This window comes from Meleagris gallopavo, chromosome Z (assembly GCF_905368555.1).
Source record: "Meleagris gallopavo chromosome Z, MGAL_WU_HG_1.1, whole genome shotgun sequence".
Lineage (NCBI taxonomy): Eukaryota > Metazoa > Chordata > Aves > Galliformes > Phasianidae > Meleagris > Meleagris gallopavo.
Window position 1 is genome coordinate 75,844,403 of NC_139435.1, and position 24,928 is coordinate 75,869,330.

General features: G+C 48.8%; 2 protein-coding genes across 4 annotated transcripts in view; one reads left to right on the forward strand and one right to left on the reverse strand.

The window, feature by feature from the left end:
• Nucleotides 1-8,164, forward strand: part of TSTD2 (thiosulfate sulfurtransferase like domain containing 2) — a 26,377-nt gene extending 18,213 nt beyond the window's left edge. Inside the window, exons 8-9 of the mRNA XM_085214026.1 lie at nt 735-873; nt 1,771-8,164. Of these exons, the coding sequence (XP_085070152.1) occupies nt 735-873; nt 1,771-2,030 (399 nt within the window). The 3' untranslated portion in view covers nt 2,031-8,164. The remainder of the gene's footprint in view (nt 1-734; nt 874-1,770) is intronic.
• TMOD1 (tropomodulin 1) lies at nt 7,875-21,666 on the reverse strand. 3 transcript variants are annotated; one of them, XM_010726190.4, is made up of 10 exons: nt 21,527-21,666; nt 21,119-21,282; nt 19,124-19,280; nt 16,960-17,079; nt 15,496-15,585; nt 14,308-14,438; nt 12,699-12,806; nt 12,063-12,206; nt 10,882-11,026; nt 7,875-8,592 (listed from the first exon to the last, which is right to left on the reverse strand). In XM_010726190.4, the coding sequence occupies exons 2-10, from the start codon at nt 21,236-21,238 to the stop codon at nt 8,528-8,530; spliced, it is 1,080 nt and encodes a 359-aa protein (XP_010724492.1). In that variant the 5' UTR covers nt 21,239-21,282; nt 21,527-21,666; the 3' UTR covers nt 7,875-8,527. The 3 variants fall into 3 exon arrangements, with proteins under 3 accessions (XP_010724492.1, XP_010724493.1, XP_019466257.1); XM_010726191.4 differs by having other exon boundaries at nt 21,458-21,588; XM_019610712.2 differs by lacking the exon at nt 21,527-21,666 and having other exon boundaries at nt 21,119-21,429.
• Between the last annotated feature and the right edge of the window lie 3,262 nt (nt 21,667-24,928).

The following is a 24,928-nucleotide window of genomic DNA, read 5'->3' on the forward strand; positions in this document are numbered from 1 at the left end:
TGTGCTACAGTTGCAGGAGTGAAAATAGTAACCCATTTCTTGAAAAAAGGAACATACTTAGAAGCACCTTGACCATTTTAGTGATCTTTTAGGAGAGTTTGAGAGCATTCTTTAGTGTTTCTGCAGGCTCTATCTAGGTTACGCTTGTGCTTGAGTGTTTCACAGTGGTGCAAGTCAGCTTGGCAGTGATTTTTCCAGTGCAGTGGAGTTGGAACTGCACTATTCTATTTGTGCCTTCCATCCCACTGTTGTCCTGGGCCCCACTCCGGTATAGAGCAAGAGAATGTAACACAGGCATGTTGTCCAGACATGTTGTCCAGACATGTAAACCATGATTCTTTCTCTGCTGCGCAACTGTGAATGTTGACAAGTTCTGTTTCTGTTAACAGCTCACCACATAAAACCAAAATGAGCAGTGTTTACAGAGGTTCAAGTGTTTGACACGTGAGGCAGCAAAGCTCCCTCAGCCAAGATAGTTTCCAGCCTTCTTTTTTTTTTTTTTTTTTGAGTATACTACGAACCGAACGTTTTGAATTATGTCAACAGGCCAGCATTGTGAGAGCTGCCCTGTGGCACTGACTAGGTGTTTGCACATTCGTGGTGCTATCTGAGGGTCACTGAGAAACTGCTTATTTTCAGTGAGCCCCTAATGTCTTCAAATTTGCTTTTGGAACTCTGGCACAGGCCCACTGCTACTGTCCCCTTCAGCGTTTCTGCTATTGTGCTTTGAACAGGCAGTGTGCAAAGAGGTCTACCAGCTAAAAGGTGGAATTCATAAGTACTTGGAGGAATTTCCAGATGGCTTCTACAGGGGGAAGTTGTTTGTATTTGATGATCGTTATGCCATTTGTTCCAATGAAGATGTCATCTCAGGTAAGACTGGGTAACAGAAGTATAGAAGGCTGAGAAGTTATTGCAGTGGATTCCACTGAGATGTCCAGCTCCCCATGTTCTAGACAAGTCTGTATGTTTCATGTTCATTCTCTTTGATCTGTCAGTACGGTCACTTTTCATTATGATAATCAACACTATGGTTTTACTCTATGATTTTTATGATTCTAAACAGTTTCTTAATCTGGGCAGTAAAATGAAGCATCATGCAGAGCTGCTGTTAAGTAGAACTGTGGAGATGTCAAACAAAAGTGTCACCTGCTTGCTTCCTACATAATCAAACTACAGTTGGCCAAATGATGGAAGCATTAGAGTTCTGCTGGTCTCAGTTCAGCTGGTCTCTATTCCAGCGATCTCAGAGAACATCAGCATAAACATAGACTGACGGGTGCTGGGAAACTGCTAGCACTTAGTTATTTCCATGCTTGGATGAGGCTTTCTATAGCCTGCAGTATTTCAGTGATTTCTACTTGAAGTTAGTAAGAATTTCACCTAGTCTTCTGGCTGTGGTCACTCTTCAGCTATTGCAAATGAAATACCTGTTGCTGTCTTCTCAATTGCCAGGTAGTCGTTTGCCAAGTAGCAGAGCAAACCTGGCTTTAGCTTTCCTTTAGGAAGCAGTACTACAGTCATACGTCTGATCATGTCTGATCTGAACTAGAGGAAGCAATAGCTTTTCCCTTGTCGTAGGGGGACTTTTCCTACATTAAAATCAGAATTTTAAAAATGAAGTATGTTTTTAGAAAATAAAACTAAGATGGGAAAATAATAGATAGCCACTTAAATGAGATTTCAGCTTCCCGAGGCCACAGAAAACTTTCTGCATGAGGGTCAGATGGAGCAGTGTGGGTGTCAATGTTTCTTTTTGCTTCCTTCCAGCCTGCAGATACTGTGGGACGCTTTGGGACCAGTATAAACTTTGTTCCAGCCAGCACTGCCGGCAGCTTGTCCTGACGTGTCTGAGTTGTCGCAAGAAAGGTCTTACAGCTTGCTGTCCTGTTTGTCAAGAGAAAGAGCTTCAGGTGACCTCAGGAGCTCCAGGACAGGCACTAAAGGAGGAATGTGAATGCACAGAGAGACGGCCAAGGGTACCCATTGAACATATCTCCCAAGGAGCACGGGGCACAGGAGAAGATTAAGCTGTTTCATTAGCTGATCTGACGCTCATGCTAATTTGAAGGGCTTCTAAAACCAAATCTCTATCTGTTACTCAACTGGATTACTAAGAAATCACAAAAGTCTTTTAGCTTGGAAAGTCTTGTTTATAACCCACTTTAATATCCTGAAAAAAGTGCATTACTTGAACATATATACTGGAGTGTACAATCTATTACTAGTGCTACTGGATTCCTCTCCCTGCCTAGTCCTGTAGCCAGGCCTCTACCATGGGGATTTTGCAGCAGAGATTGTGTGATGGGACACAGCTGCTCACAACTTAAAGAAACTGAAGGGACGAAAAAAAAAATCCACTGTTCTTCTTCCACGGTGGTGGATCTTTCTGACTTCTCCATTAATTATGTATTTGCTGTAATAGACCGTGCAGGGATTATGAAGTCTGCAGATTTATGAGTATCTGGCTAAATCACCAGATTAGAGTTGAAGGTATTTTCCACGTACATACCCGTCTGCACCTACCTCTTGCTTTACCGTAGTGAGAAGCAAAGGGTAGTTACATGAAGTCACAGATTTAATCCAGCATAAAAACCTTGAAGGCAGAGTAAGGATCCCTGTCACAACTGCAGCAAAGGCAGAGGACATGCATTGCACAGAAGTACTGTCTGCCCAGCTGCACCTGCTTATGATGTGTGGTATGCCAGCAGAAGTGATTCTCATTTTGATGCTTTTGTCAGCTGTTTTATCCCTCTGCTTGTGAGTATGTGAAATATCCAGGACTCGGCTCTGCTTGCACTAGAAGGAAATGACAGCTTGAAGCATGTTGCTACTGAGACACAAAGAGAGGGGAGGACAGAGACTGTCATAATACCAGTTATGGCAGTGAAGTGGTGGTGATGTGTGTGTGTAAATCTCTGAAAAAGCAATAAGATTTGTTACCCACGTTAAACAACTCAAGATGTCGGGAGCATTTGTGCTTTGCAAATACAGGTTGAGTTTTGGTATCATGGAAACAGGACAGCTTTTGGGTTGAAGTCCCTTCGACCTTTCCTTGTCTTGTGCTGGTGACCACGGGCCTGGATGCATTACTCCAGATGGGGCCTCATGAGGGCAGAAGGGAACAGTAACTTCCCTTGCTCTACTGGCCACCTCTCTCTTGATGCAGCCAAGGAAACAGTTGGTTTCCTGCACTGGATTGGAATTAGATCATCTTTGAGGTCCCTTCCAAGCCAGGCTGTTCTGTGATCCCTATGGCCCACTCTGCCTCCAGGTTTAGCCTCTTTAATGAGCTCTTCTGCATCAGTGAGGACCAGGTCCAGAACTACTTCACCCGCTTCTGGTCTGTCTAATATCTGGACCAGGAAGTTACGCCGAGTGCACTCTAGCAGTCTTCTGGATTGCTTACAATCTGCTGCCTTGTTTTCCCAGCAGACATCCAGGTGGAAGTTGAGATCCCCCAACTGGATGAAATACTGTGAACACGATGCTTCTTGTAGATGATGTGAGAAGGCCTCATCAAGAGGCTTCCCTTGATCGGGAACCTGTAGAAGACACCAACCATCGGATGCCCTTTATTGTTCTGGTCTTAAATTTTAACCCCACAAGCTCTCAACTTGTCCATGGTTGTTTTTCAGAGGCAGCTCTTTGCCATCTATCCATTTCTTAACATACAGGGCAACTCCTTCACCCCTCCTTCCTGCTTATCTCTTCCAAAAAGCTTATAGCCCTCAGTTCTAGTGTTCCACTTGGGTTATTTATCTCACCACGTTTCTGTGATAGCTATTAAGCCACGGTTTTCTAATTGCACCATGGCTTCCATCCTACTTATTTCCCATGCTGTGAGCATTGGGACTTCAGATTCTTCTCAGATTCCTCTGAGACAAATCTGAGGGGCTGATTACTAGCTCTCCCATGTCATAGGTTGGACATGCCTGATCTATACTTTCTTGCTTTTGGTCCTTTTATGCAAGGTCTATGTGTAGAAATAACCTCTGCAAGGCTTGTAGAATTCTGTCTAGTGTGTTTCTGAGAAGTGGCTTAATAACAGATAATGGTACTTGTGCAGGTGAAGCCACTGCACTTTGATGCTGGAACAGCCCTAAGAAAAACTTCTATTTTAATACATGACTTTTAATACTCTCTCTGAGGTGAGTGTCAGTGAAGGGCACACAGGGTGGATTCAGCACACAGGCATCAGCACCACAGGATCCAACAGGTACTTCAGCTAGCTCATCAAGACAAGTGCCCAACAGTGCATGTAAATCTTGAAAATTTCCTTCTAGCCTCTTCACCTGGCAGAAGTACAACCCTGGATCAAAGTGTCCAGGTCGTCATAAAGTAGGAGCTCTGGAATCTAGTCTGCTGATGCCTCTTTTACTGCAATCTCCCTTCTGCTGTATCCACCATGCATAAGTGCCAGAAATGTTAATAAAACTGAACTATGAATTTGATCTTGCTTATTGGACTGGACAGAGCAAGATCATCTATCTTGTCAAAGAAAATAATTGAAGGTCTCATCCAAGAGGCCTATTAAATAATAAACAAAGCTGTTGTTCAGATTCTCCCACCCATTCACTCAGTGGTTGGCATCTTTTTTCATAAAAAAGGCTTTTTTCTTGTCACCTTGGCTACAGCTGTTAGTGCCAGCAAAAATCTTCAGCAGAAGCTGAAGCAAGACCCTTGGTCCCCTGGTATCTTACCCCCAAAGCTTTGCTGGCCAGTATACTTCTGGTACAGATTGGAATATTAGTGGAAAAATATGCAAGCTTTTTACTTGCAGGACTGATCTAGAGTGCTGGTGGAAGTGCTCAACTTGCATACAATACTATTGCTTTTTGACAGGTATTAACTTAAAAAGGACATTTTATAATTTATAGTCTATCAGGAAATTTGGAACAGTGTAATCCTTTTGGAAGGTTGTTTCTGTACCACTTCTCAATACAAAGTGAAGCAAGGAAGACTACATTTTGTATGTAATCGTCTGAAAATGGTATAATGATAAATAACTTCTGGTACTTCTGTCATAGTTTTTAAAGTACTGCACAATTACACGTTGTTTGTGTCTTGTTGGTGCTTAATTTTGTAACAGTAAGTGCTGAAACCCAGTTAACTGTCTGCCACGTAGCAGACCTGGCTACCAGGTACAACTTTCCAGAGAGCTGGCAGCTGGAGGTCCTGCCTACCTCAAAGTCACAGGGCCTGTTCTGCTCCTTGCTGCATTAGGGCAATAGTGGAGAAGGGTTTGAAATGTGCACAGGTTCCCTCTGCTACACAGAGGTGAGGGGAGGGGTAAGATGCATGCTTAGTCCCATGAGCAGCCTTTTTATCCTGTTTTCTGCATTGCTTTTCTGAGATTAACGCAGGTATGGACTTGCTGTGCAAAACATGAATTGCTGTGTGCTGGTGGTAATGCCTTAGAGAAGACGTGTCAGTTTCAGGGTAGGTCAGTGAGGCAGGATTGGCTGCAGTCACCCAGTGGCTTTCTTCCCTTTTTGCTGGAGAGCTGCTGGAGAGATGGAACAGTGATCCACTTGATCCTAAATGTCACTGTTTTGTAACTCCACTGCTGCACAACTTGATGCCTTTCATCGCAAAGCCTGGTGCTTCTCAGCACAGCCACATCTCTGCTTTGCAGTGGTTGGCTCACTTACGTTCTCTGACGTGTGTTTAGCAAAGCAGTTCCGTGGGAAAGACCAGCTGAGTTACCAGGGCTGGTCCCATCAGCCTAACTGTGTTTGGACTACATGGGTAATGTGGATGCTAATTTCTCCAAAGCAGAAAAAGATGTTTCTTAAAAGGCTTTTGTTGCTGAAGACGAAGTGCTGCTGTCACGTCCATGACAGTGCTCCCTGCATCTCCTTGCATGTCTGGGTCACTGGTACCATCAGGATTTCCCAGGGTAAGGTGTGTTTATGCGGTTCTGAAAAGTGACTGGGGCTGATGAGCCTATTCCATGTATATCTGACTACATAGCAAAAAGTATTTTCGCTGTTGCTGTTGTGATGTGGTTGCTTTGGATCAATTGCTCTCGATAACAGTAAGAGACTTCTTTCATCTCCTAGAATCCTTTGCAATCCATATTTGTTGTTCATAAATGCTTTGAGGCACTGGATAAGTCTATGTTGATTCTCCTAATTGATATTTTCTTGCTGTTTCTTGTCCAGAAGCCTTTCAAGGCATCCTACAGAAGTCCAAGGCCTTCATGTCCAAAACCGTTAGCTTAGCTAACTGGGTAGCTGGTTAAAGACGCTCTCAGAGACTCAGGACAGTTAAGAAGTTTTTCCTTGGCGATTCCAGATTGCAGTTCATGAATGTACTCTTGTTGAGGACAGGGTACATTCATGTTCACTGTTTTTGAGTACACCAGATTTGGCAGGTGCAGAAATGCACTCGTCAGCCATCTCACGTTTTGTGGACAAATCCTTGTCTCTTAAAGGAGCTTTACAGTCTTCATTTAGATTCAGGTCTTCAATCATTTTCTCAAAAAGATCCTTAACTACTTTTTCTGATAAGTTCATGCAACGTTCAACAACAAGTGCCTGGGCAAGTGGAATTCCACTTATGCTACGTTGAGTGTCAATAGATGCTGAATTAGAGGTTCCTTTTCTTTCACTGCTGATTTCATGAAGGATGTGATTCTGTCATGCAGCTTAGGCCTGTTCTGGAACTCATCTTCCAAGGAGCACCCACTCCATTTTGTGCTCATCCTGCTGGGGCTCATCCCTGGAGGTCTTCAAGGCCAGGTTGGATGGGGCAGCATGGTCTAGTGTTAGGTATGGAGGTAGGTGGCTCTGCATGTGTCGGGGGGGGCTGGAGCTTGGTGATCCTTGAGGTCCCTTCCACCCCAAGCCATGCCATGATTCCACGATCCGAGAGGATGGCTCAGCTGAAACTGTGACTCTGCTTTGATGAATTAGTTGAAGTTTTTGCAGCACATATGGTAGAAAGATGTTTTCTGCCAGTTTCTTTTTTATTGTTTAATATCTTCAAGACATTTTCTTACGTATTATTTTCATTTTATGACATGGAACTTGCAGGCCTGGGGGGAGGAAGGAAGAAGCTATAGGAACGCATTTTATTTGGCATTGCTGGCACATTTATTAAGCTTTGAAGAACGATAAATTTTCCCACACTGATGGAAGTACAGTGTTTCTCTGCTCTGTTGGCCACAGCCGAAGTGCACGGTATTTGTGCACAAGCTCTGTAGAAATCTGTGGGGCTTTTGCTGGAGTATGTGTAGGAGGCTGCAGGAGTACTTTAACAGATCTGTGCAGATAGATTATTGTAGGCGAGAACTCTTGCTAGGATATGTTGTTGTCAGACCAAGAATAAGGCTTTTGTACAGCAGTGCTCTTGCCTGGCGATCTTCCTATCAGTCGGGATCCTCGCAGGGATGTTGGATGGGATTGTTCTGGGTCCACTGCACTGCGTGTCTGGGAGGTACATATCCCCAGGGGGAATTACTCCTCTAGGAACCACAAAAAGTTTTCAGGCTGTGTGCAGCCTCGGTTTAGAGTCAGGATGTTGATGTTTGTTGGCAGCTTTCTAAGGACACAGTGCTTAGCCTTGCATTTATGCCTCTGCATATGTTAGGGGTGGCATTAAGCAAAACAATCTGCAGCATAACAAAATTTAATGGACAGGGTCATCTTGATAAAGCAGCAAAGAAAGGGGATTTGACTTGTTGCCAGTGCGAATCTGGACGTGCACTTTTAAAGTCATGAAACTGTGGGGATTAGAAGAGAGGACTCTCATTTACTGATTAGTTTGGCTACTTCAGGCCAAACTCAGGATTTGCATCAGGTCCCTAAAAGTGATGTTTTTATTCAGACACACATAGGGTAGAATGATGCTACACCATTCTCCAGTGCTCGGTTTTTGAGACTCTTTATTTCACAATTGGTGGCCTTAAGTTCAACCTTTACTGCATGGCTATGGGGAGGATCAATAGTTTCTAAGAAACACAGGGATTCGTTTGAAAAGCAGCACATCTAACTAACTGACTCAGCAAATGTGGGTTTAAAAAAAAGTACACTTTGCAGCTATCTAATTTAGCCATGTTTCTGAATAGTAGAAGTTCTGGTTAAACTAGTTGCTCCTCTATGCTGACTTGAAATCATTTTGGGAAAAAAAATAAAGTATTTTTCTAATACTTCTGTAATTTGTGTGGAAGAGTTGTATCTCTCGTCATGCATACCACATGCTACCTCTATGAGACACTGTGCAGAAAGTTTATAGAAAAATGAGGTCCCAGGTCACTGCAGTAACCAGGTTACTTTTACACCGGGATGTACGCTCAGCTGAGGCTGCACAACACTGGCAGGTTACTGGCTTGGATAGCTTCCAGCTCTACAGAAAACAACAGTGCTACTGGATAAAAATCTTCAACTACAGCCACTAGTTACTTTAAACTGTTAGTGCATGAAACAGAACCGAGGCACCACAAATAACTCTCTCAAGGCACTTCTTTGCCTTAGGTTGTCACAGTAGCACAGACCCGCTGGGAACGACCTCTGCCTGGGAGCTACACTCCAGTCCTGCACTTGGGAAAAATAGGCCCGTTCAGCTCCGCAAGTCTTCTCTTCCTCACTGAAAAAGAAGAGGAAGAGGAGTCAGCCATGGCAGTGGGAAGGTGTGAGTGGCTTTGTCACTGTAAGAAGGACGCTTTCTGCCAGGAAAGATAAATTACAGCGGGAGCTTCCAAATTCCTGCTTTGAGCAGCAGGTATGGCCCTCCTTACAGGGGCTGAGGATAAGGAAAGCAGGCTGAGGTTGCTGTCACATTCTTACAGTCAGAAGCTGCTTTCAGCCTTTCTTCCCTTATTCTTCAATTATAGCTCATGCAGCCGACTTTGTAATCTGACTCTTACGGAAGGCATGTGATAACGGCTGATGTGAAGACAACAGGAGACAGATGTCACAGTTCCTTTTTCTTCTAGTTTCTCCCCATCAAATTAAATATACGTACATATACACATGATTTTTTTTTTTTTTTAACTAACAACTTGAATTTTCAGGCTTTTGATCACGATTAAGTTAGTCAAAGCAGCTTCATATCAGAGTTTAAAGTTGTTTTACTCTGACAGCTCCATCCCCGACTTTTCAAGAAATGTATGTGAGGGAAAAACAAACCAAATAAAATAGTATAGAGAGGATGCAGAAGTTAGCTCATGAGCATGGAACACCTTCACAGCTGGGTCAGATAGGGCATCTTAGAGAAGAGAAAATAGAGAACCAACAGTGAGCACCAGTAGCATCAGGTGATGGTAGGCAAGAGCACTGGCGTGGAGCAGAGACAGCTTCTGCTGACCGGGAGGAAAATAAAAGTTTTTCTATACTTATACATCATCCAAGTGTAGGAGTGAGAAGCTATTGCCAGAGACCATCACACCGATGAATGTGGGCTGCAAACAAGAACCAAGTCAGACACAAATGCAGATCTTAATGGTCAGAGGCAAAATGTACAGCTGCTACATGGAAGGCAAAACTGCACATTCCTTCCCTTCAAAGCAGGAACAATTAAAATATTAGATCCAGATCTTCCAGCTGAATATTGTGCATTCATGCTCTTTAAAAGCCTTGCTCTTGAAGACAGGAAATGGCGAGCCTTTTCTGGAGCAGCTCTCTAGTGAACAGAAATCCAGCAGAAGGCAGAATAAATACACAATGAGCTGTAATAAGTATTCTGTGTGGTCAGGGAGGAATTGACATGGGTCCATGCTTGGCCATGTTTCCTAAGAGCGTGGTACTGCCTGAAGCAAGATTGCTTCGTTATTTAAAACAAAACGAAAGCCAACAAAACACACTGCATTTATCATCTCTGACAACCACTTAGCATTTGTTGAGCTTTCCAAGCTGAAGTTGACTCACAAAGGTTCAGAAGACCCCATTTACAGTAAATCACATGCAGATAAAAATGCAGGGTTCTAGGTTTTCACCATTCCTTCACCACTGCTGTATTTACATCAGGTCTGTCCTCAGGTGGCCCCACCTCCCAGCAGGAATCTCCCTAGCACTGGAGCAGGGCAGGCACTGGCTTTGTCCCTGGGCACTGCGCAAACTTCCAAGGAAGGGTTTCTCCCAGAATACAAGCCAAACAACTGGTCTGCAAACTTCTGCTTGTCCCACCCTGTCATATCTATCACTGCTCAGAAGGGTTTGGTGGTTATGTCTTTAATCACCTCATCTACCTGCCTGGGCTGGCAGTTCCAACCTTTATCTGCTGCACAGGTACCCAGTGCTCTATGGCAGCCAGTAGCCAGGCAGTGGCAACCTCCTGTCACATGCATTCGCTTAAACAGCACTTTTCAGACTTTCCCTGTTTTGCTTCACAAGCAGTTCTGATCACTTCATTGATTGTATTAACAGAACTGAAAGCCACCTCTCCCTAGGAATACTTCAGTTTGCTTTACGGAGGAGAATGTGCCAAAACCCACTGTGTTCCAAATGCAACTCTATTAATATTTTTCATCTAATTAGAGTGAAAATGAAACTGGAGGAAGACAAGCAGTTGGCAGCAATCACAAGCACTGCTGTATCACGGACATCATTACCAAGGCACATTTACAGCTCTCACTCCTTCCCAACAAGATCCACTGTCACGTCCAGAAGCACTCTTATCCATGATTTCAGGCTGCACAGCATCTCCACGTTAAGGGCACATTCCATTGCCACGCCAATAGCAAGCATGACGGGTCCTGTGGCATTTGGGAACTGGCAGGTGGAGGCTGTTCCTCCTTCAGGATCAAGGAATCGTCAGGCCCCTGGGGAGGTGCAATCTGGCTCAAGTACACCCAGCGGAGCCTTCAAGTGGGTGGCTGTCCTCCTCCCACAAGGGATTGCCCACAGTAGCTGCAGGGCTTGCAGCCAGCCCACTCACCTAGGTCATTGTTATTCATCATGGCATTGGATGCGCGGAGCCGGGGACCTTGCTGAGCGAAATGGTACCCAAACTTCAGCAGCGTGGTGTTTTTTTCCAGCATGTTCGCAATTTCCATTTCTACATTGTTGCCCAAAGGCTGGCTCTTTTGAAAACAGAGAAAAGAAAAGCAAGTGAGGACAGACGTGCTTCCATTCCTGCTGCACAGTGCTGCGAGTTCCTCTTCACCACAGCCTTCAGCTGCCACCAGCTGGCCAGGGGATGGAGCAGATAGTTCTGCTTCTCCCTTACTATTGCTACTCCTTCTAATAGAGTTCATATATTTTATTGTCACAGGAAACTTTGTGGATGCCCCATCCGTAGAGGTGTTCAAGGCCAGATTGATGGGGCCCTGGGCAGCCTGGGCTGCTATGGAATGTGGAGGTTGGTGGTCCTATACATGTGGCAGCGGGGTTGGAGATTCGTCATCCTTGAGGTCCCTTCCAACCCTGGCCGTTCTGTGAGAAACTTGCACACATTTTTGTCCCCTCTGCCTGGAGACTCCCAGTCACTGTCACATTGCTCAGGCTCAAGATGAGCAGTTATATCTGCTCTTGGTCCGTTTGGCATTTCTGACTCGGAGCTGGCCTGGTCTGGTACAACCAACTCTTCCAGCAGACACCTTCAGGTTCTGCCCAAAGACTATTTGTTGAACAGACCTGCAGCTAAGAGGTAGTTAGGGATTCCATAGTTTTGATCTCACAGTCACCCAACCCAGAGCTCCTCTTTAGGCTCAGCAGCTTTATTTCCATCCCCTACGTTTCTTCAGAAGACAAATCTGCCAAGACATCAATACCACAGCGCACTCCACAGCCCTCTTGATCTGTACCTGCTCTTTTCCTGCACTGCAGCAAATATTTGTTTTACTGATCATTATTAATTGGGCTTCCAGCTAAACTAAATGCTCAGAGCCCAGCATGAGGTCGGGCAGGTGTGTAACTGCACTTCCAGACCAGCACTGGGAATGCAGAAACCTGCTTTGTTAAAGCTGCTGAAGGTAGTAGCAGCACAAATGAGGAGCTAAAACCTCCCCAAAACAAAGTGGCAGCAGCAGAAGGCAGTCACCCTCCCCTCTGAGCAGCGACTCGACTTCCTGCTAGCAGGATGCTGTCACTTGACCAGAGCTTCTGCTTCTGCTTTACCTGGTTGTCGATTCGGAGCTCTATGAGGGATGTGTTACTCTGGAGTGCTTCAACAAGAGCCAGGATGCCAGACCCAGAGATAAAGTTTGACTCCACATTCAGGCTCTTCAGCGTGTTATTCACCTTCAGCATTTCTGCCAGTGCCTGCAGGCAGAAGCAGTTGGGAAGAGCTGGCACGACACAGGGAGGGTCAGAGTGCTCTGGAGCAGCTAGGGTTGGCTCCCCTCTTCCCGGGAGGATACCTGGAAGAGCCGGTATGCTCTGTGGTGTCACTGCCACCACAAGGGAGAGTTCTGTGAAAGATGAAGGGAATTCCCTCTAATTCTGAGGGAATTCTTGAACCTGAGCGTGCTGGAGGCCACAGCAATGCCTTGTATGCAGAAATGTTCAGACCCATCCCAAGAAAGGACAGCCCCCGCCTGTGATAGCCCTGCTTCTTGTCCATCCCTCTTCCAAAGTCAGCACGGTGGCTTTGGAAAACCTTCAACCTGCCCAAGCTTTCCTCCCCGTGACACTACAGCCATACTGCCACCGGCTGCAAGTCTTGCCCACCTCACTCTGAAAACACCTTGTCCAAGAACAAGCCCTGCTGCAGCTCTACCACGAGTAGCCTACACAGCACAGCGCCATACTTACAAAAGCAACGGGATCGTTGCTCCTCGTCCCAACTATGCTGAACTTCTTTACGTAAGTGTTAGTCTTCAGTGCTTCAGCACAGGCTTTTAAAGTTGGAATGGGAATATTCTGTGAAAAGGAATGCAGAGGACCTGTGTGAGGTCATGAAACATATGCAGTACATTTAAACTATATTCCAAAATTCTTACTATGATCAACTCACTAGGCACCCTGAAGCAATTTAGGCAGTGCTCTTGTAAGCTCTCTTGCTATAACTGCTATAACTATAAGGAGTGCGGTAATGTCTCTATCCTGTTCCCCACCCTGCCTTTGTTTGAAGTTTCTTTGCTGTTTAATTTAACCCTCCAGCAACTTAGATACATGTGAACTGAGACTCATGGAGACGTACATAGCTAGGATGCATAAGCCCACACAGCACTGCTCCTGTGCTTTCTAGATGAATGACACACTGAGCAACATCCAGACTACATTCCAGAAACTTTCCAACTGTGGGGGCCTGATCCAGAAAGATCTGAACTGATTTTCCCTCTAGTGCAAACTACAGTCATTTCTGACTGCTACAAACCAATATAAATGTTGCCATAAAACATTATTCAGACTAACATTTGCCATGGTAGGTCCCAGAACAGAAAGGAAATCCATGCTGCTTATTCTCAATTCATCCACAATCAGTAGTTTTTGCTTTATGAGTATTTTAGGCACCCTTTTCACTGGTTTAAAATTTTGAGCTGTAGTGTCACACCATTGGATCCCACTATTTGGTGTCATCCATAGTCAAAGCCATTTGCAGTCAGCAGCTTTACCATCACCACCCAGTTTTATAAACTGTCCCAGAACCATATACCTAACACCAATATCATTTGTCTTCCTACCAGAACCCAAGGCTGGTGCCCTCCCAGACATTCATGGTTACTAGCCTGAACTGAATATGCAAAAGTAAAACCCTTTTCCTTACAGAAAGGTGCATACTGCACACACAAATGCTCTTGACATGCACATTCCTGCCACTTGAATACATCACGATTTCAGCAAACCCCATGGGCTGGGGGTAGTCAAGTCAGGAAGCAGGTAGAATGTACATATATTATGTACATATACATTCTACCTGTATATGTATGTGCCCAGGAGCCACACAAGGAGTGGTGCTGTGCCCTGGCCTGCTTTCTGCAAGACGTGGAGTCCCAAAGAAGGGACAGGTGGGAGATGGACTGTGTTACACAGTTCTTATTTTCATGGCAAGCATCAAGATTACAAAGCCATTTTCTTCTCACCACTTCGCCTTACAGAAAATTGTCTCTACCTTACGTTTACCAAATGCAGCTGACTAAACCATTAAAAGAACCCAGGACACTTGAAACCAGACAGGCTGGAGGCAGCTTTCTGCACCTGCCCCCAGTGCAGCTCAGCTCCTCCAGGCACCAGCTCAGCATCATTATCCCACAGCGGGCAGCAATTTCCCCTGCCCATAAGGTGGGAAGCACTGGGGTTTCTCATCTGGCCAAGTGCAGGATTATGGTATTGCCCCATGCAGCAAAGCAGGCTTAGTCTTTGGCCTCTGCATACCAAATGTACGGTGCTGTTAGAGAGGAGAGCAGGCAGGTGCACATACCATAATATTGTTAAGGTTGACCTCCTCAAGATCAGGGTCGTTGTTCTGTATTCGTTTCAGAGTTTCTTCCACGTCCGTGGAGTTTGGCTCCTCATCAGGAACTGGTTTGTACTTTGTGGGCTTTATCACACCTGCAAGTGAAAAGCAAGAAAGGGAAAATATAAGCATCCAGAGTGATTGGCATGTCCTCTTTAGGTGCATTTTTTTTCTCTGAAGAGCAGCACTGGAAGAGAGAAGTATGACCTGAGCAGCAGACATGAGATGAAAGACTGCACAAGCACTTACTAGCCTTGCAGACATTCATGTGCATCCAGGGATGCTGCCTGGCACTGGAGACAACCAGTTTGGGATGGTTGGCGTCTGCTGCCTTGTGCTCCTGGGGACCAGGGCCAGGTGACAGCAGACATGCCACCCATGTGGGCTGTGCACCCTCCTGGATGAGGCCAGGGCTGAGGAGTGCTGGTGGGAACAGAGCAAAGATGCAGCAGAGGCTGCACCAGCAATCAGATGCTTGCCAGTCTCAGCTGGTGGAGGACAGCCCTGTGCATGGCAGGGGGGTGGCAACTGCATGGGCTTTAAGGTCCTTTCCAACCAAAGCCATTCTAGGATACTTGATCCTACACACTCTTCAAACACCCATTTGAGAGCAGACCCATGTTAAGATGCACAAGGAGATGGCAAAGAAGGGACAGCCAGAGCACTGCAAGGTGTTCTGTCAGTGTTTTGCCTCCTCTTGCAAGTGATGTGCTTTACTTATGACATGAAGAAACTATTCTGGCTGGAATGCCTTCCCAGGAGATACCTTTTCTGCTCAACATGGACTAGTCTTCCAGCTGACCTCCCCAGGGGAGCTGCTGAACAGTCTCTGGGAGGAAGCACTTCCACTTATGTGTCTCCCCTGGCTGGGGCCAACCACTATCACAGAAGAACACAGAAGAACCACTTCTCTGGCAAACTCCAGGAGATGGCAGACTGCAAAGGAAACGTCACCAGCTCAAGGCCGGACAGCTGTAGCAACCGTGCTCCATCCAAAGAGAAGGCCTTTGCTCACACATGAGCTGGCAGGGGTGGCAGGAGTCCACTGAAAATAAAAACCTAACCCTCAGCCTAAAAATAATTCCCACTTCACCTCTGCATCCAAGCTGGCAGGCAAATGCTGCAGCCTGCAAGGCATGCTGGATCACTTACTGTTAAGTCCTTCTTTGTTCACGATGGTGCTGCTACCCAGTGCCTCGTAGTACTGCTGGTTACTCATCAAGGTGTGCATGCCAAGGATGGCTAGAGATAAAATAAAAGGAGAACAAAATCTGTTGCAGGCTCCAGAGCCAGAAGGCTGACATGCCTGTGCAGCCCAAAACAGAGTCAGCAGCACACTGCATTTCTCTATGCTGGCACAGAACAACGTATGGAGGTGGGACCGAGCCCCCAGCTGTCACAGACACATAACAGGGCTCAAATGCTCTCTTGTTCATGGCAGTGCAGTTTGACTCACAGATGGCAGTTCAGCTGAGGATGGCAACTTGCAGTGTTTGTTTTCTCTGCCAGGCGCTCAAATTTTCCAGGGCGCCCGACTGCTAGGAAAAGCCATTTATTTGCAGGCTAAGCACTTGCACACATTGTTGGTCTGAAAACAGAGCCCCTCTACCCACCAGCACCTTGAGTATCGAGGCTGCAGGCAGGGAAAGGGTTGGCTATCACAGCCATGCACAGGCATTCAGGGCTGGAGTTTAAACCAGCAGGTGACATGGAACTGTCGTGTGGCATTTACTGTGTCTTGCTCGAAGGCACTCAAACCAAAAGACGTCCTCCCACTTCTGCCTTCTCCAAACACCAAAGGCACAGGATCTCATCCAAGGCTTGTCAGGAGCCACCCAAAAGGACTATCCCACTGGGCTTGCCAAGGACAGGAGCCAATGCATCCTGGCTGACAATGAGCCCTGCAAGATAGGCAGGAGCTTTTTCACAGTCTTAGCAAACTTGGAAAAGCAGCACTGCCAATACTGAGCCTTCAGCACAGCTTGTATCATACCAGTCCTGCTGCCACTTCAAGCATCTTCTCCCCAGAAGTGCAGAACTAGGTGCCACAGGCAGTATTTCTCTTTGAAAATAACTGCCTTGGAGATCTGGCACTCAGAAAGACAGCAGGGCTTTCTGGGACGTTAGGAGCACCGTGGAAAAGCAAAACAAAGAGAAGCAGGGCTCAGTCAGGGCATGCATATTGAAATCCCCAGTGCAGAAATGCTTTTCTGAACCAGAGCACGCTGTTGTTGGAAGATGTCTCGTTGGTGGGGTTATCCCATCTGCCTCACAGCAAGGAGGATACTGCTGGGTCTGGCTTCAAGGAAGCCGTGCTCGAGAAGAAAGCATGCAGAATTTTGTGAGCCTTGGTGGAGAGAAAGGAGAAACCAACAGGTCACAGATAAGCTCTGCTTCTCCCTGCTCAGCGTTGGTCTGTGCTCCTCATGAATCACATCGGGACGTGGGACTGAAAGTAACTCTAAATGTATGTTTCCTTTTTAATAAAGAACTAAATCCTGTCAAAACTGGTGACATTTACACAATCAGCAACGAGCTCAATAGCTGAGCTCCCATAAAAAAAGATAAAATAGCAGCTAAATAACTCAACCCCCAATTCACATGTAACTGTTTTACCAGCAATGTCACAGAGCTCCGCATCAGAGGCATTAGCAAGGGCTTCCTCCAGCTCCGGCTCCAGGGTCACACTTTCCAGAACAGGATCCATTGGCTTCTGCTTGGGGATCCAAGCTTTTCCTATAAATGCAAAGTGAGGTCACACTCAGCATAGCTGCAGCACCTGTCCCACAGCTGCAGGGCTGTGTTTTGCTGCTCCTGCCAGCGTGCTTTTGTGGGATAGGAACTGCGTGGTGTAAAAGGCAATGGGGACAGCCAGACCGAGGAGAGAGTGATATGGAGGAGCAGCAGAGAGGAAGCATTAGGCACTGACTGAAGCCCTCGTGCTGCTTGGGGGAAGAGGGAAACTGGGACGGGTGGTGGGTGGTGATTTTAGTTTGCTTTAGGATCTCGCTGCTCTTGTCTCTCAGCAGTAGGCAATAAATCACATTGATCTCTGCGCGCTGCGTCTGTTGACCCATGGCCGTAATTGGTGAGTGATCTCCCTGCTCTTATCTCAGTCCTTGAGCCTTTTTCCATCACATTTCCCTCCTCCCCCTCGTCCTGCTGAGGAGGAGGAGTAAGAGAGCTTCCCATCAGGGTGCAGATGGCACAGTCCTACCTCGACGTGCCGGAACCCACCTGCGTGCACCTCCCTGCTGGAGCTGGGTGCTTTTAACAGCTGTATCTGCCACAGCTGAGTGGCACTTTGTACAGGACCACGACTGTGACGCACAGCACTCAGAAAGCACAGCCTGACCTGGAAACTTCCCTTCTTCGAAGGCGGTGTCACCCATCAAACCACCCTTCTGCTGCCCCAAGGAAAAAAGAGAGCACTCTCCCTTCGCAGCCCTTGGGCTTTGCCCTGGCAGTGCGCATGTGCCGGGCAGGGGCCCTTCCTGTGCTCAGAGGGCTCTGGGAGGGCACGAGCAGTGGGGCAGGGCCTTAGCGGCCCTCCCGTCAGAGCCCAGCATTGCTGCACAGATAGCAAGTGCAAGGCCCGGCATGCCGGCCGAGCTATTTTCATCTTCTCTCTGAAACCAGAGCCAGAGACCGGAGGGGAGAAACAAAGATCCTGCTTGCAGGGGTGTGCAGGCACAGAGGAGCTAAATTTAGCCCCAGGGAAGGAGCAGCTGCACGGAGGGCTCTCCTGTGGCGAGATGGGGGTAGCAATAAGCAGGGAAATGGCTCATCTCCTCCCCTGCACCGCTGTCCTCACACAGGGCAAAGCTGCAGGCCGTGTGCCCATGCACCCCAGGGTGGCAGCAAGGGCCGGGAGCAGCCTGGCAGCTCACAGACTGCATGTGCTATCAGGTCAAGAAATAGTAAACACCGGGCAAGCTCAGCTCTGCCAGCTCCTTTCACTGTAACCACCAGGGTTCAGTTTCAGGAAGCTTGCCCTCTGGCCATGCTGTACCACGCCGGTGCTGTGTCTGGCAGTGAAGCAGCTCTGTGCTCTGCAGCATGACTAGTGGGGGTAGTGATTAGTGGGCAGCTTCAGGGGAGGCTCACCACATGTTCATAGAATCATAGAATGGCCTGGGTTGAAAAGGACCTCAAGGATCATCTAGTTTCAACCCTCCTGCTGTCTGCAGGGTTGCCAACCACCGGACCAGGCTGCCCATGTTCACACAGTTGTGTTCTGGTTCCAGCAGAGAACAGCGTACCAACAACTCTTCTGCTGGGGGCAGGACTGTGTGCAGCAAAAGATGGCTGCTGTGAAGCGGCCAGAGCGCAGAGATGAGGACAGACCAGACCACATCCCGTGTCAGGTCACATTCACAATGCCAGCGGGAGCAGGGAAGTCATTTGGGTAATCAGATGATGGATGGAGGAGAGGAAAGAGATGAGGCAGAGCAGCACCCTGAGCCGAGGAGATGATGCTGCTGCAGGGATGGTGTGGGAAGCAGAGGCATGCAAGTTGTGGGAGACCAGAAAACGAGGCTGGGACTGCTATGACATGATGAAGACCAAAAGGAAATCATCAGGATCATCACATCTGAGCAGAGCTGTGCTGCTCCTCTGCACCAAGAGGAACTCAAGGTGCAAGGGGAACTCAAGGAACACAAGCAGCAGTGCTGAAGGCAAGAGCAGCGCCTGCAGGAGGAGGAGATAGTCCTGCTGTGCTTGCTCTGCAGGCTTCCCACCCACCCTGCCTTCACCACAGTGCAGTGGATGACCATACCTCTCTTTTCACCAGTGAAAGGCACCAAGTCCTCTCTGTCCTTAATGTCTTTTGCCTGCTGCTCTAGGTGGGCCATGAGTTCTTCCCTTTTGAACGGGCCGGTTGGTGGCTTTTGCGTCTGATCCCTCTGTCGGAGCCCTGCCGGCAGCAACGCATTCTGTGCACAGAAGGGAGGAACACGGATTATCCCTGCAGGCCAGGTCCATCATACTCCTGCCCTTCTCCTCCTCCCTCCTCGTGCCACATTTCTGCACCATTGCACACTTTGCTTCTCCTCGCACTACAGGCTCTCTCCATCCTGCCCTGCTGACTTCCATCCTATCGAAGACTTCAGCTCTACTGCAAGATCTCCATGCTGACAAGTGGATGCTTCTCTACAACAGCAACTACCACCTTTTCTCCAGGGGCTCTCAGCCACTCCTCCTGCCCTCTTCCCACACACTTACTGCCTGCTGCCTTCTAAGCTCAGCGTCTCTTCTCTGTGCCTGCTCATGTGCCAGCCCCAACATGGAGGTGGAGGCTGTGCATGCCCCTGAGGATCATGTCCTCGTGTCCCATGAGGATCAGCTCAGGCAAACCCCCCACGTCTCTCACACAGAGGAATAGAGCTGCAGCGCTCTCTTTAGCCACTTGTGACCCTTCACACAACTACAGGCAAGGCCTGGCACTGAAGGTCACACCAGAAAGGCTATGCATGCAGTTCTGCTGCAGAATAAAGCCCCGAGAGCCTCAGCCCTCTTTCCAGGCTGCCTTCTCATTATTCAGCTGCATGGGCCACCATGGGAAGTTGCTTTGTGCCTGACACATAAGGCACGTAAGCACCTGCTTATATTTAAATATAGAACAGCCTTAATGCAATAAGTAAGACTGTTCCCAGATTTGGCACTAAGCATGTTCTTTAAAGCTTTGCCGGAGAGAAGTCACCTCTTATTTTTAAGACACCCAAGGTGATTTTCAACAAGATGCTCATTTTTCTTTGCCCACCTACATAACTGACTTTAATTTAAACCTATTGCAGTGAAAACCCTGCAAAGAACTAATAAGAAACAATTAGATACATCCAAGCCTGGTGCTGATCAGGCACAGTTTCTCAAGCTTTGTGCTTGCCAGGTGAGCCTACTAGCACACATGCATAATCCTAAAAGACAGCCTGACACCCCTTAATTATTCTTCTGCGTTGACATTTGCAATTAAAAATACTGATGATGCAATCAGCGCTACCCTTCGCTTCCCCCAGTAACACTGACTGCACATCACAGCAGCAATTTCTCACTTGGCAGTGTCCAGCCTCATCACTTGGTGCTGCCATAAGCCAGCAGCCCGCCAGCTGGCTGTGCACGTCCCCTGCCATGGGCACAGGACAGCTCTGCATCCACAAGGCTTCAGCTACTTGGCATTATGATGTCCAGTGTGTGTAATCATGCAGCTCTTGCCAAAGTCAGGAAGAGATAAAGCAAATGGCCCATCCTGCAGAACTTCGGGGTTTGCTTTTCTGCCTGTGTGCAGGGACATATCAACCACCTGGAGTCTGCTCTACAAACAAAACCCAGCCCATTAAACCCAAATGCCCCCTCCAAGGTGACTGTAGTTTCTGCAGGTTTCCCATGCATCAAGGCAGATCTTCCCAAAATACAAGGGTGTCAGGATGGTGCGAGAAGCCCAAACAGCCATGCAAAAAGTGGTGCAAAGCAACAACCGTGCAACAACAGGCAAGTTTTCTAACAGTCTGGTGATTAATTGCTGAGCCAGAAATCGGTACAGTGCTGTCACACTGAAGTGTGCATGCTGGGAACAGCACAGAACAAAGCCCCATACACAGCCAGTGCTGGCAGTGGCACAGCTGCTTCTGCTTCTCTAGGGCCAGCCTCCTTCATCCTTGCACCAAATGCAGGCTCTGCAAAGGACTCGGTCGCAGAACAGGTCACTAGCACAGCTCATCTGCCCACAGCTACCTGGGATTTACCACTGAACAGGTCTCATTTAAAAGCAACTTACATCAGGGTCCAGCTCTTCCAGTTCATTCTCCAACTTCCTGAGCTCCTCCTCCGTCAGGGTTCCGAGGATCTTGTCCTCATCCAGGTCCCGGTATTTCTCTAGCTCCTTTCTGTAAGACATCTTAGAGCAGTCTGGCAAATCTCACTCCTGCGCTGAAGCAGGACCTGAAATGCAAACACAGGGCATAGCACTGCCTGCATGAAACATGACCCGGCAGCCCTGCTGGCGGGGGAGTGCTGGCTATCGCAGAGTTGCACAAGATTTATGCTCTAAGCGTGGCTATCTCCAGAGCACAGATTGCTCAGGGCCCCCCGCCCATTTCCACGGTGCTGGACGCACCTCGTCCTGTGGACTCACAGTCTGAGCCCCCTCTGTGGGAACACTGCACAGCTGCACCCCAACACCCACCCTGTGGGCAGTGGCAGCGCTCCTCTGGAGCCCCCTGGCCACTTTCTGACTCAGAGCTGCAGAAGATACTGAACTTATTTAAAGCAAGTTTTCCTTAGCAGGGCGGTTTCTCTACACAACTCGTAGGGCAGCTGTTGTTCCAGATAGGAGAATTATCTTTAGCTTGGCCACAAAAGGGCACATTAACACGTACAAGGCTTGACGGCAAGCCCTTAAATTTAGAGCCGTCATCTGCTCGGATGCTCAGCCTCCCCTGGCACGGCTGCAGTCCCCACATTCCTGACACTCAGCACCTGGGGCTGGAGAATGATGCCTCGCTCGTGGCCGTGCCAGCAGGCAGCTCATCTCCCACCCGGGGCGGCTCTCCCTGGCCCACACTGGGGAGTTATCATTACAGCATAAGAAACACAAACCAGAGTCAACCAACACCTCTGCCACTGCTCTCGTGAAGGACTGCAGCCACCCAAAAAGCAGGTCTTCTCTGGTTGTGCAACCCATGGACAGCTGCTAACTGCTGCTCACGAGGGACACAAGTGCAGGTGTGCTGTCATGGGGATGCAATGCAGTGTACAAGCAGCACACCTGGAGCCAGCATCCCTTCTTGGGCAGACCCGAGCAGAGTGTCTGCTGGTCCTGCAGGGGACCATGCCCGCACTGGCTGTCTGTACTGCTGCAGAGCCAGGAGGCCCACAGAGGTTATTCCTGTCCAGTGGGCACCAGCAGAGCTGCATCTGTATTCTGTGACCAGTGTGATGCCTGCAGCATAACAGAGGTCTTGGTGAGCTGAAGGGCTACAGAGCACGGCCGTCAGGATGAGCATGGAGAAAAGCAGACTGTATGAGGAGAAGGTGAGAGACCCAGACCTCTTCATCCTGGATGTGGTTGGTCCCCCAGCTCTGCCCTCCTCCCCTCCCCCCCACCGCCCACCTCCTTGTGCCCTCCAGCCCCTCACTGTCAGGACAGCACCAGAAGCTGAAACACCCTTGGCTCTGTGCAGCACTGCTCAGCAGCAGCTAAAACACTGGTGTGTTGCCAACGCTGCTTTTCTCCCAGAGCTAAAACACAGCATCACATCAGACACTATGAAGGAAATCAGTACTGCCTCAGCTGAAATCAGGACAGAAAGCAGCAGAGGACTCTCATGCAGTCATGGCTGCCCAAAAGGAAAGAACCTGCAGGAAAGACAGAACCAGGCTTCTCTGGGAGGTGCCTGGGAGAAGCACAGGAGGAACAGGGATGAACAAGAGGAATTCTAAGTGGGGATCTGTGAAAAATTCCTTGCCACAAAGTGATGCAGAACTTAGGCAGGGACCAGAGAGCTGGTGGGACTACCACTCGGGTTTGCAGAGCTCAGCTGGAGAGGGCCCTGGGCAGCCTGACTGAGTGTTGGGTCTGCTCAGAGGAGGATGATAGATAAGCAAGTTCCAGAGTTGCCTTTCCATCTAACATTTCCATAATTTGGTCTTAGAAGAATTCACAGGACTGCCCAGGTTTCTCCTCCAAAAGCCAGGATGGAACTGGACTGCAAGATGATCCCCTCTTTGACAAGAATAAAACAACTGTCTTCTACATTCACTTCATCTACCCAGCTGAAGCAAAGTTCTTGCTGCTGTGATTCACATCTGAACTCAGATTCTGGTTCAGTGCAAGCTGGTTTAGCCGCCCTCCCCAGCAATACGCTGTTAAGCCACCACGAGCTCAGTCATGGTTGAAGGTCACCTTGGCTAAGCCACTTGCTTCTGCATCAGTGTGTAACCCAGCCTCCAGGAGGCTGTCATCCTATCTTGCTTTGCAGCTTTCTTATGTCGAGAAGCATGCGTGCAGCTTGCAGTGTAGCCAGGCGTCACAGAACTGTTTAGGTTCAGAAAAAAACCTTCAAGATCATCAGGTCCAATCATCCCAGTTCTCAACAAAGCAGAGCACGCAGTGTCGTGGATGCCTCTGCTCAGTGAGCAGTGTCCATCTTCATCCTGCTGATGGCAGAAACTCAGGCTTCTCCATAAAGATCTGCGTTTCCTCTGGACTGACAAAACCTTTATGGTCTGCAGCTGTTAACATAAGGCACAACGTGAAAACTCCAGCTCTTCTCGGCAAGATATTTGAAAAGCGGCATCTGAAAGGCATCATTTTGGACCTGCCAAAGCACACCTGTGCCTCCCAGCCCTTCTCTCCCCAGCATGCCCACTGCCTGCAAGCCACACAGCTCAGCGTCGGCTCTCATTATGCAGCCTTCATTATCAGCACACTGTTAATGCAACACAACGCGGTGACCAGGCAACACGTGGTGGGGTCAAACTCTGCCAAAGTCCCACCGCAGCCTCTGTGTGCATGAAAACACAGCGCATGTAAACACAGACTCCCTAGGGTCAGGCTGTCACGCACCCGCTGCCTGCTCCTTAATTGCTCGGGTTCCAGTGCCCACGAAAAGCACCGGCTCACACCTGGGTCACAAACAGCACCATCCGCTCAGCTCCCACGCTGTGACTCCAAGCTTTCCTCGGGAAACTCGGCATCCCGCGAGCTGCAGCTCAGCTCCGACCCGCGCTCCCGCCAACCCCGACGGCCGCAGCTGCACGCGGGATGGAGCGCGGCTTCTGCCCCGCTCCGACCGCCCGGGCGGCTCTCCGTGCGGAGCATCGCCGCACGCCGCGTCTCACCGCCCGCATTGCGGGCTCAGCCCGCACACCGCCGGCGCCCCAGGGAGACGCGGAGCAGCGCCGGTCCCCGCAGGGTGTCCGTCTCCGGGGGTTCCCGATTTATCCATGCACGGCAACGCCGTTCCCGGCCCCTCGAGGGATGGAGACCGCGCTGCTCCGCGGGGCAGCAGAGCCCGCGGGTCGGGCTGCGAAAGGAACGGACCCTCCGAGCCCTCCGGAGCGCACGTACCGCGGCACCGCCTGCGGAGCCGCCTCCGACTCCCGCTCCTCCCCGCTCATCTCCCACGTCCCGGCCCGGCCGTCACCCAGCTGCGGTGCTGGGAGCTCCTCCTGCCCCGCCGGGCTCCGGCTCTGCGCCATAGCGGACGGTCCATGAGGGCAGCGCGGAGTGCCGGAGCGCAGAGCAGCATTCAGCGCGGTAAGGCTGAAGGGGAGGAGGATTTTTCACACCCACCTCCAGTTCGGAGAGGACAGCCCCCGCTTCCGCAGATACGTCCTACCCATTTTTAGAACCTGCAATGAAACTTGAATTCCAATGAATTTCTAGGCTCCACTGGGATTCTCTACCATCTCACCTAAATTCACCTCTCTGCAGTTTAAGCCTTTCTGTGCCCTATTTTCTCTACCTATGAAAGATTTTTCATCCCCAAAACCTTTTACAAGTGTTCCTTCCTCAGCCTTCTCTTATGCAGGCTGACTCCAAGACCCTCTATTCAAGCCAGGCTCCAAGACCCGACTGCTCTTG

What these genes read in the sequence shown, in the direction of transcription:
- TMOD1 (XM_010726190.4), bottom strand. Translation starts at nt 21,238, where the DNA reads ATGTCTTACAGAAAGGAGCTAGAGAAATACCGGGACCTGGATGAGGAC. An exon ending in TGGAAGAGCTGGACCCTGAT is followed by an intron (nt 19,281 to 21,118) that starts GTAAGTTGCTTT and finishes TTCTGTGCACAG; the next exon opens with AATGCGTTGCTGCCGGCAGG. An exon ending in GGAGCTCTGTGACATTGCTG is followed by an intron (nt 15,586 to 16,959) that starts GTAAAACAGTTA and finishes TTTTATCTCTAG; the next exon opens with CCATCCTTGGCATGCACACC.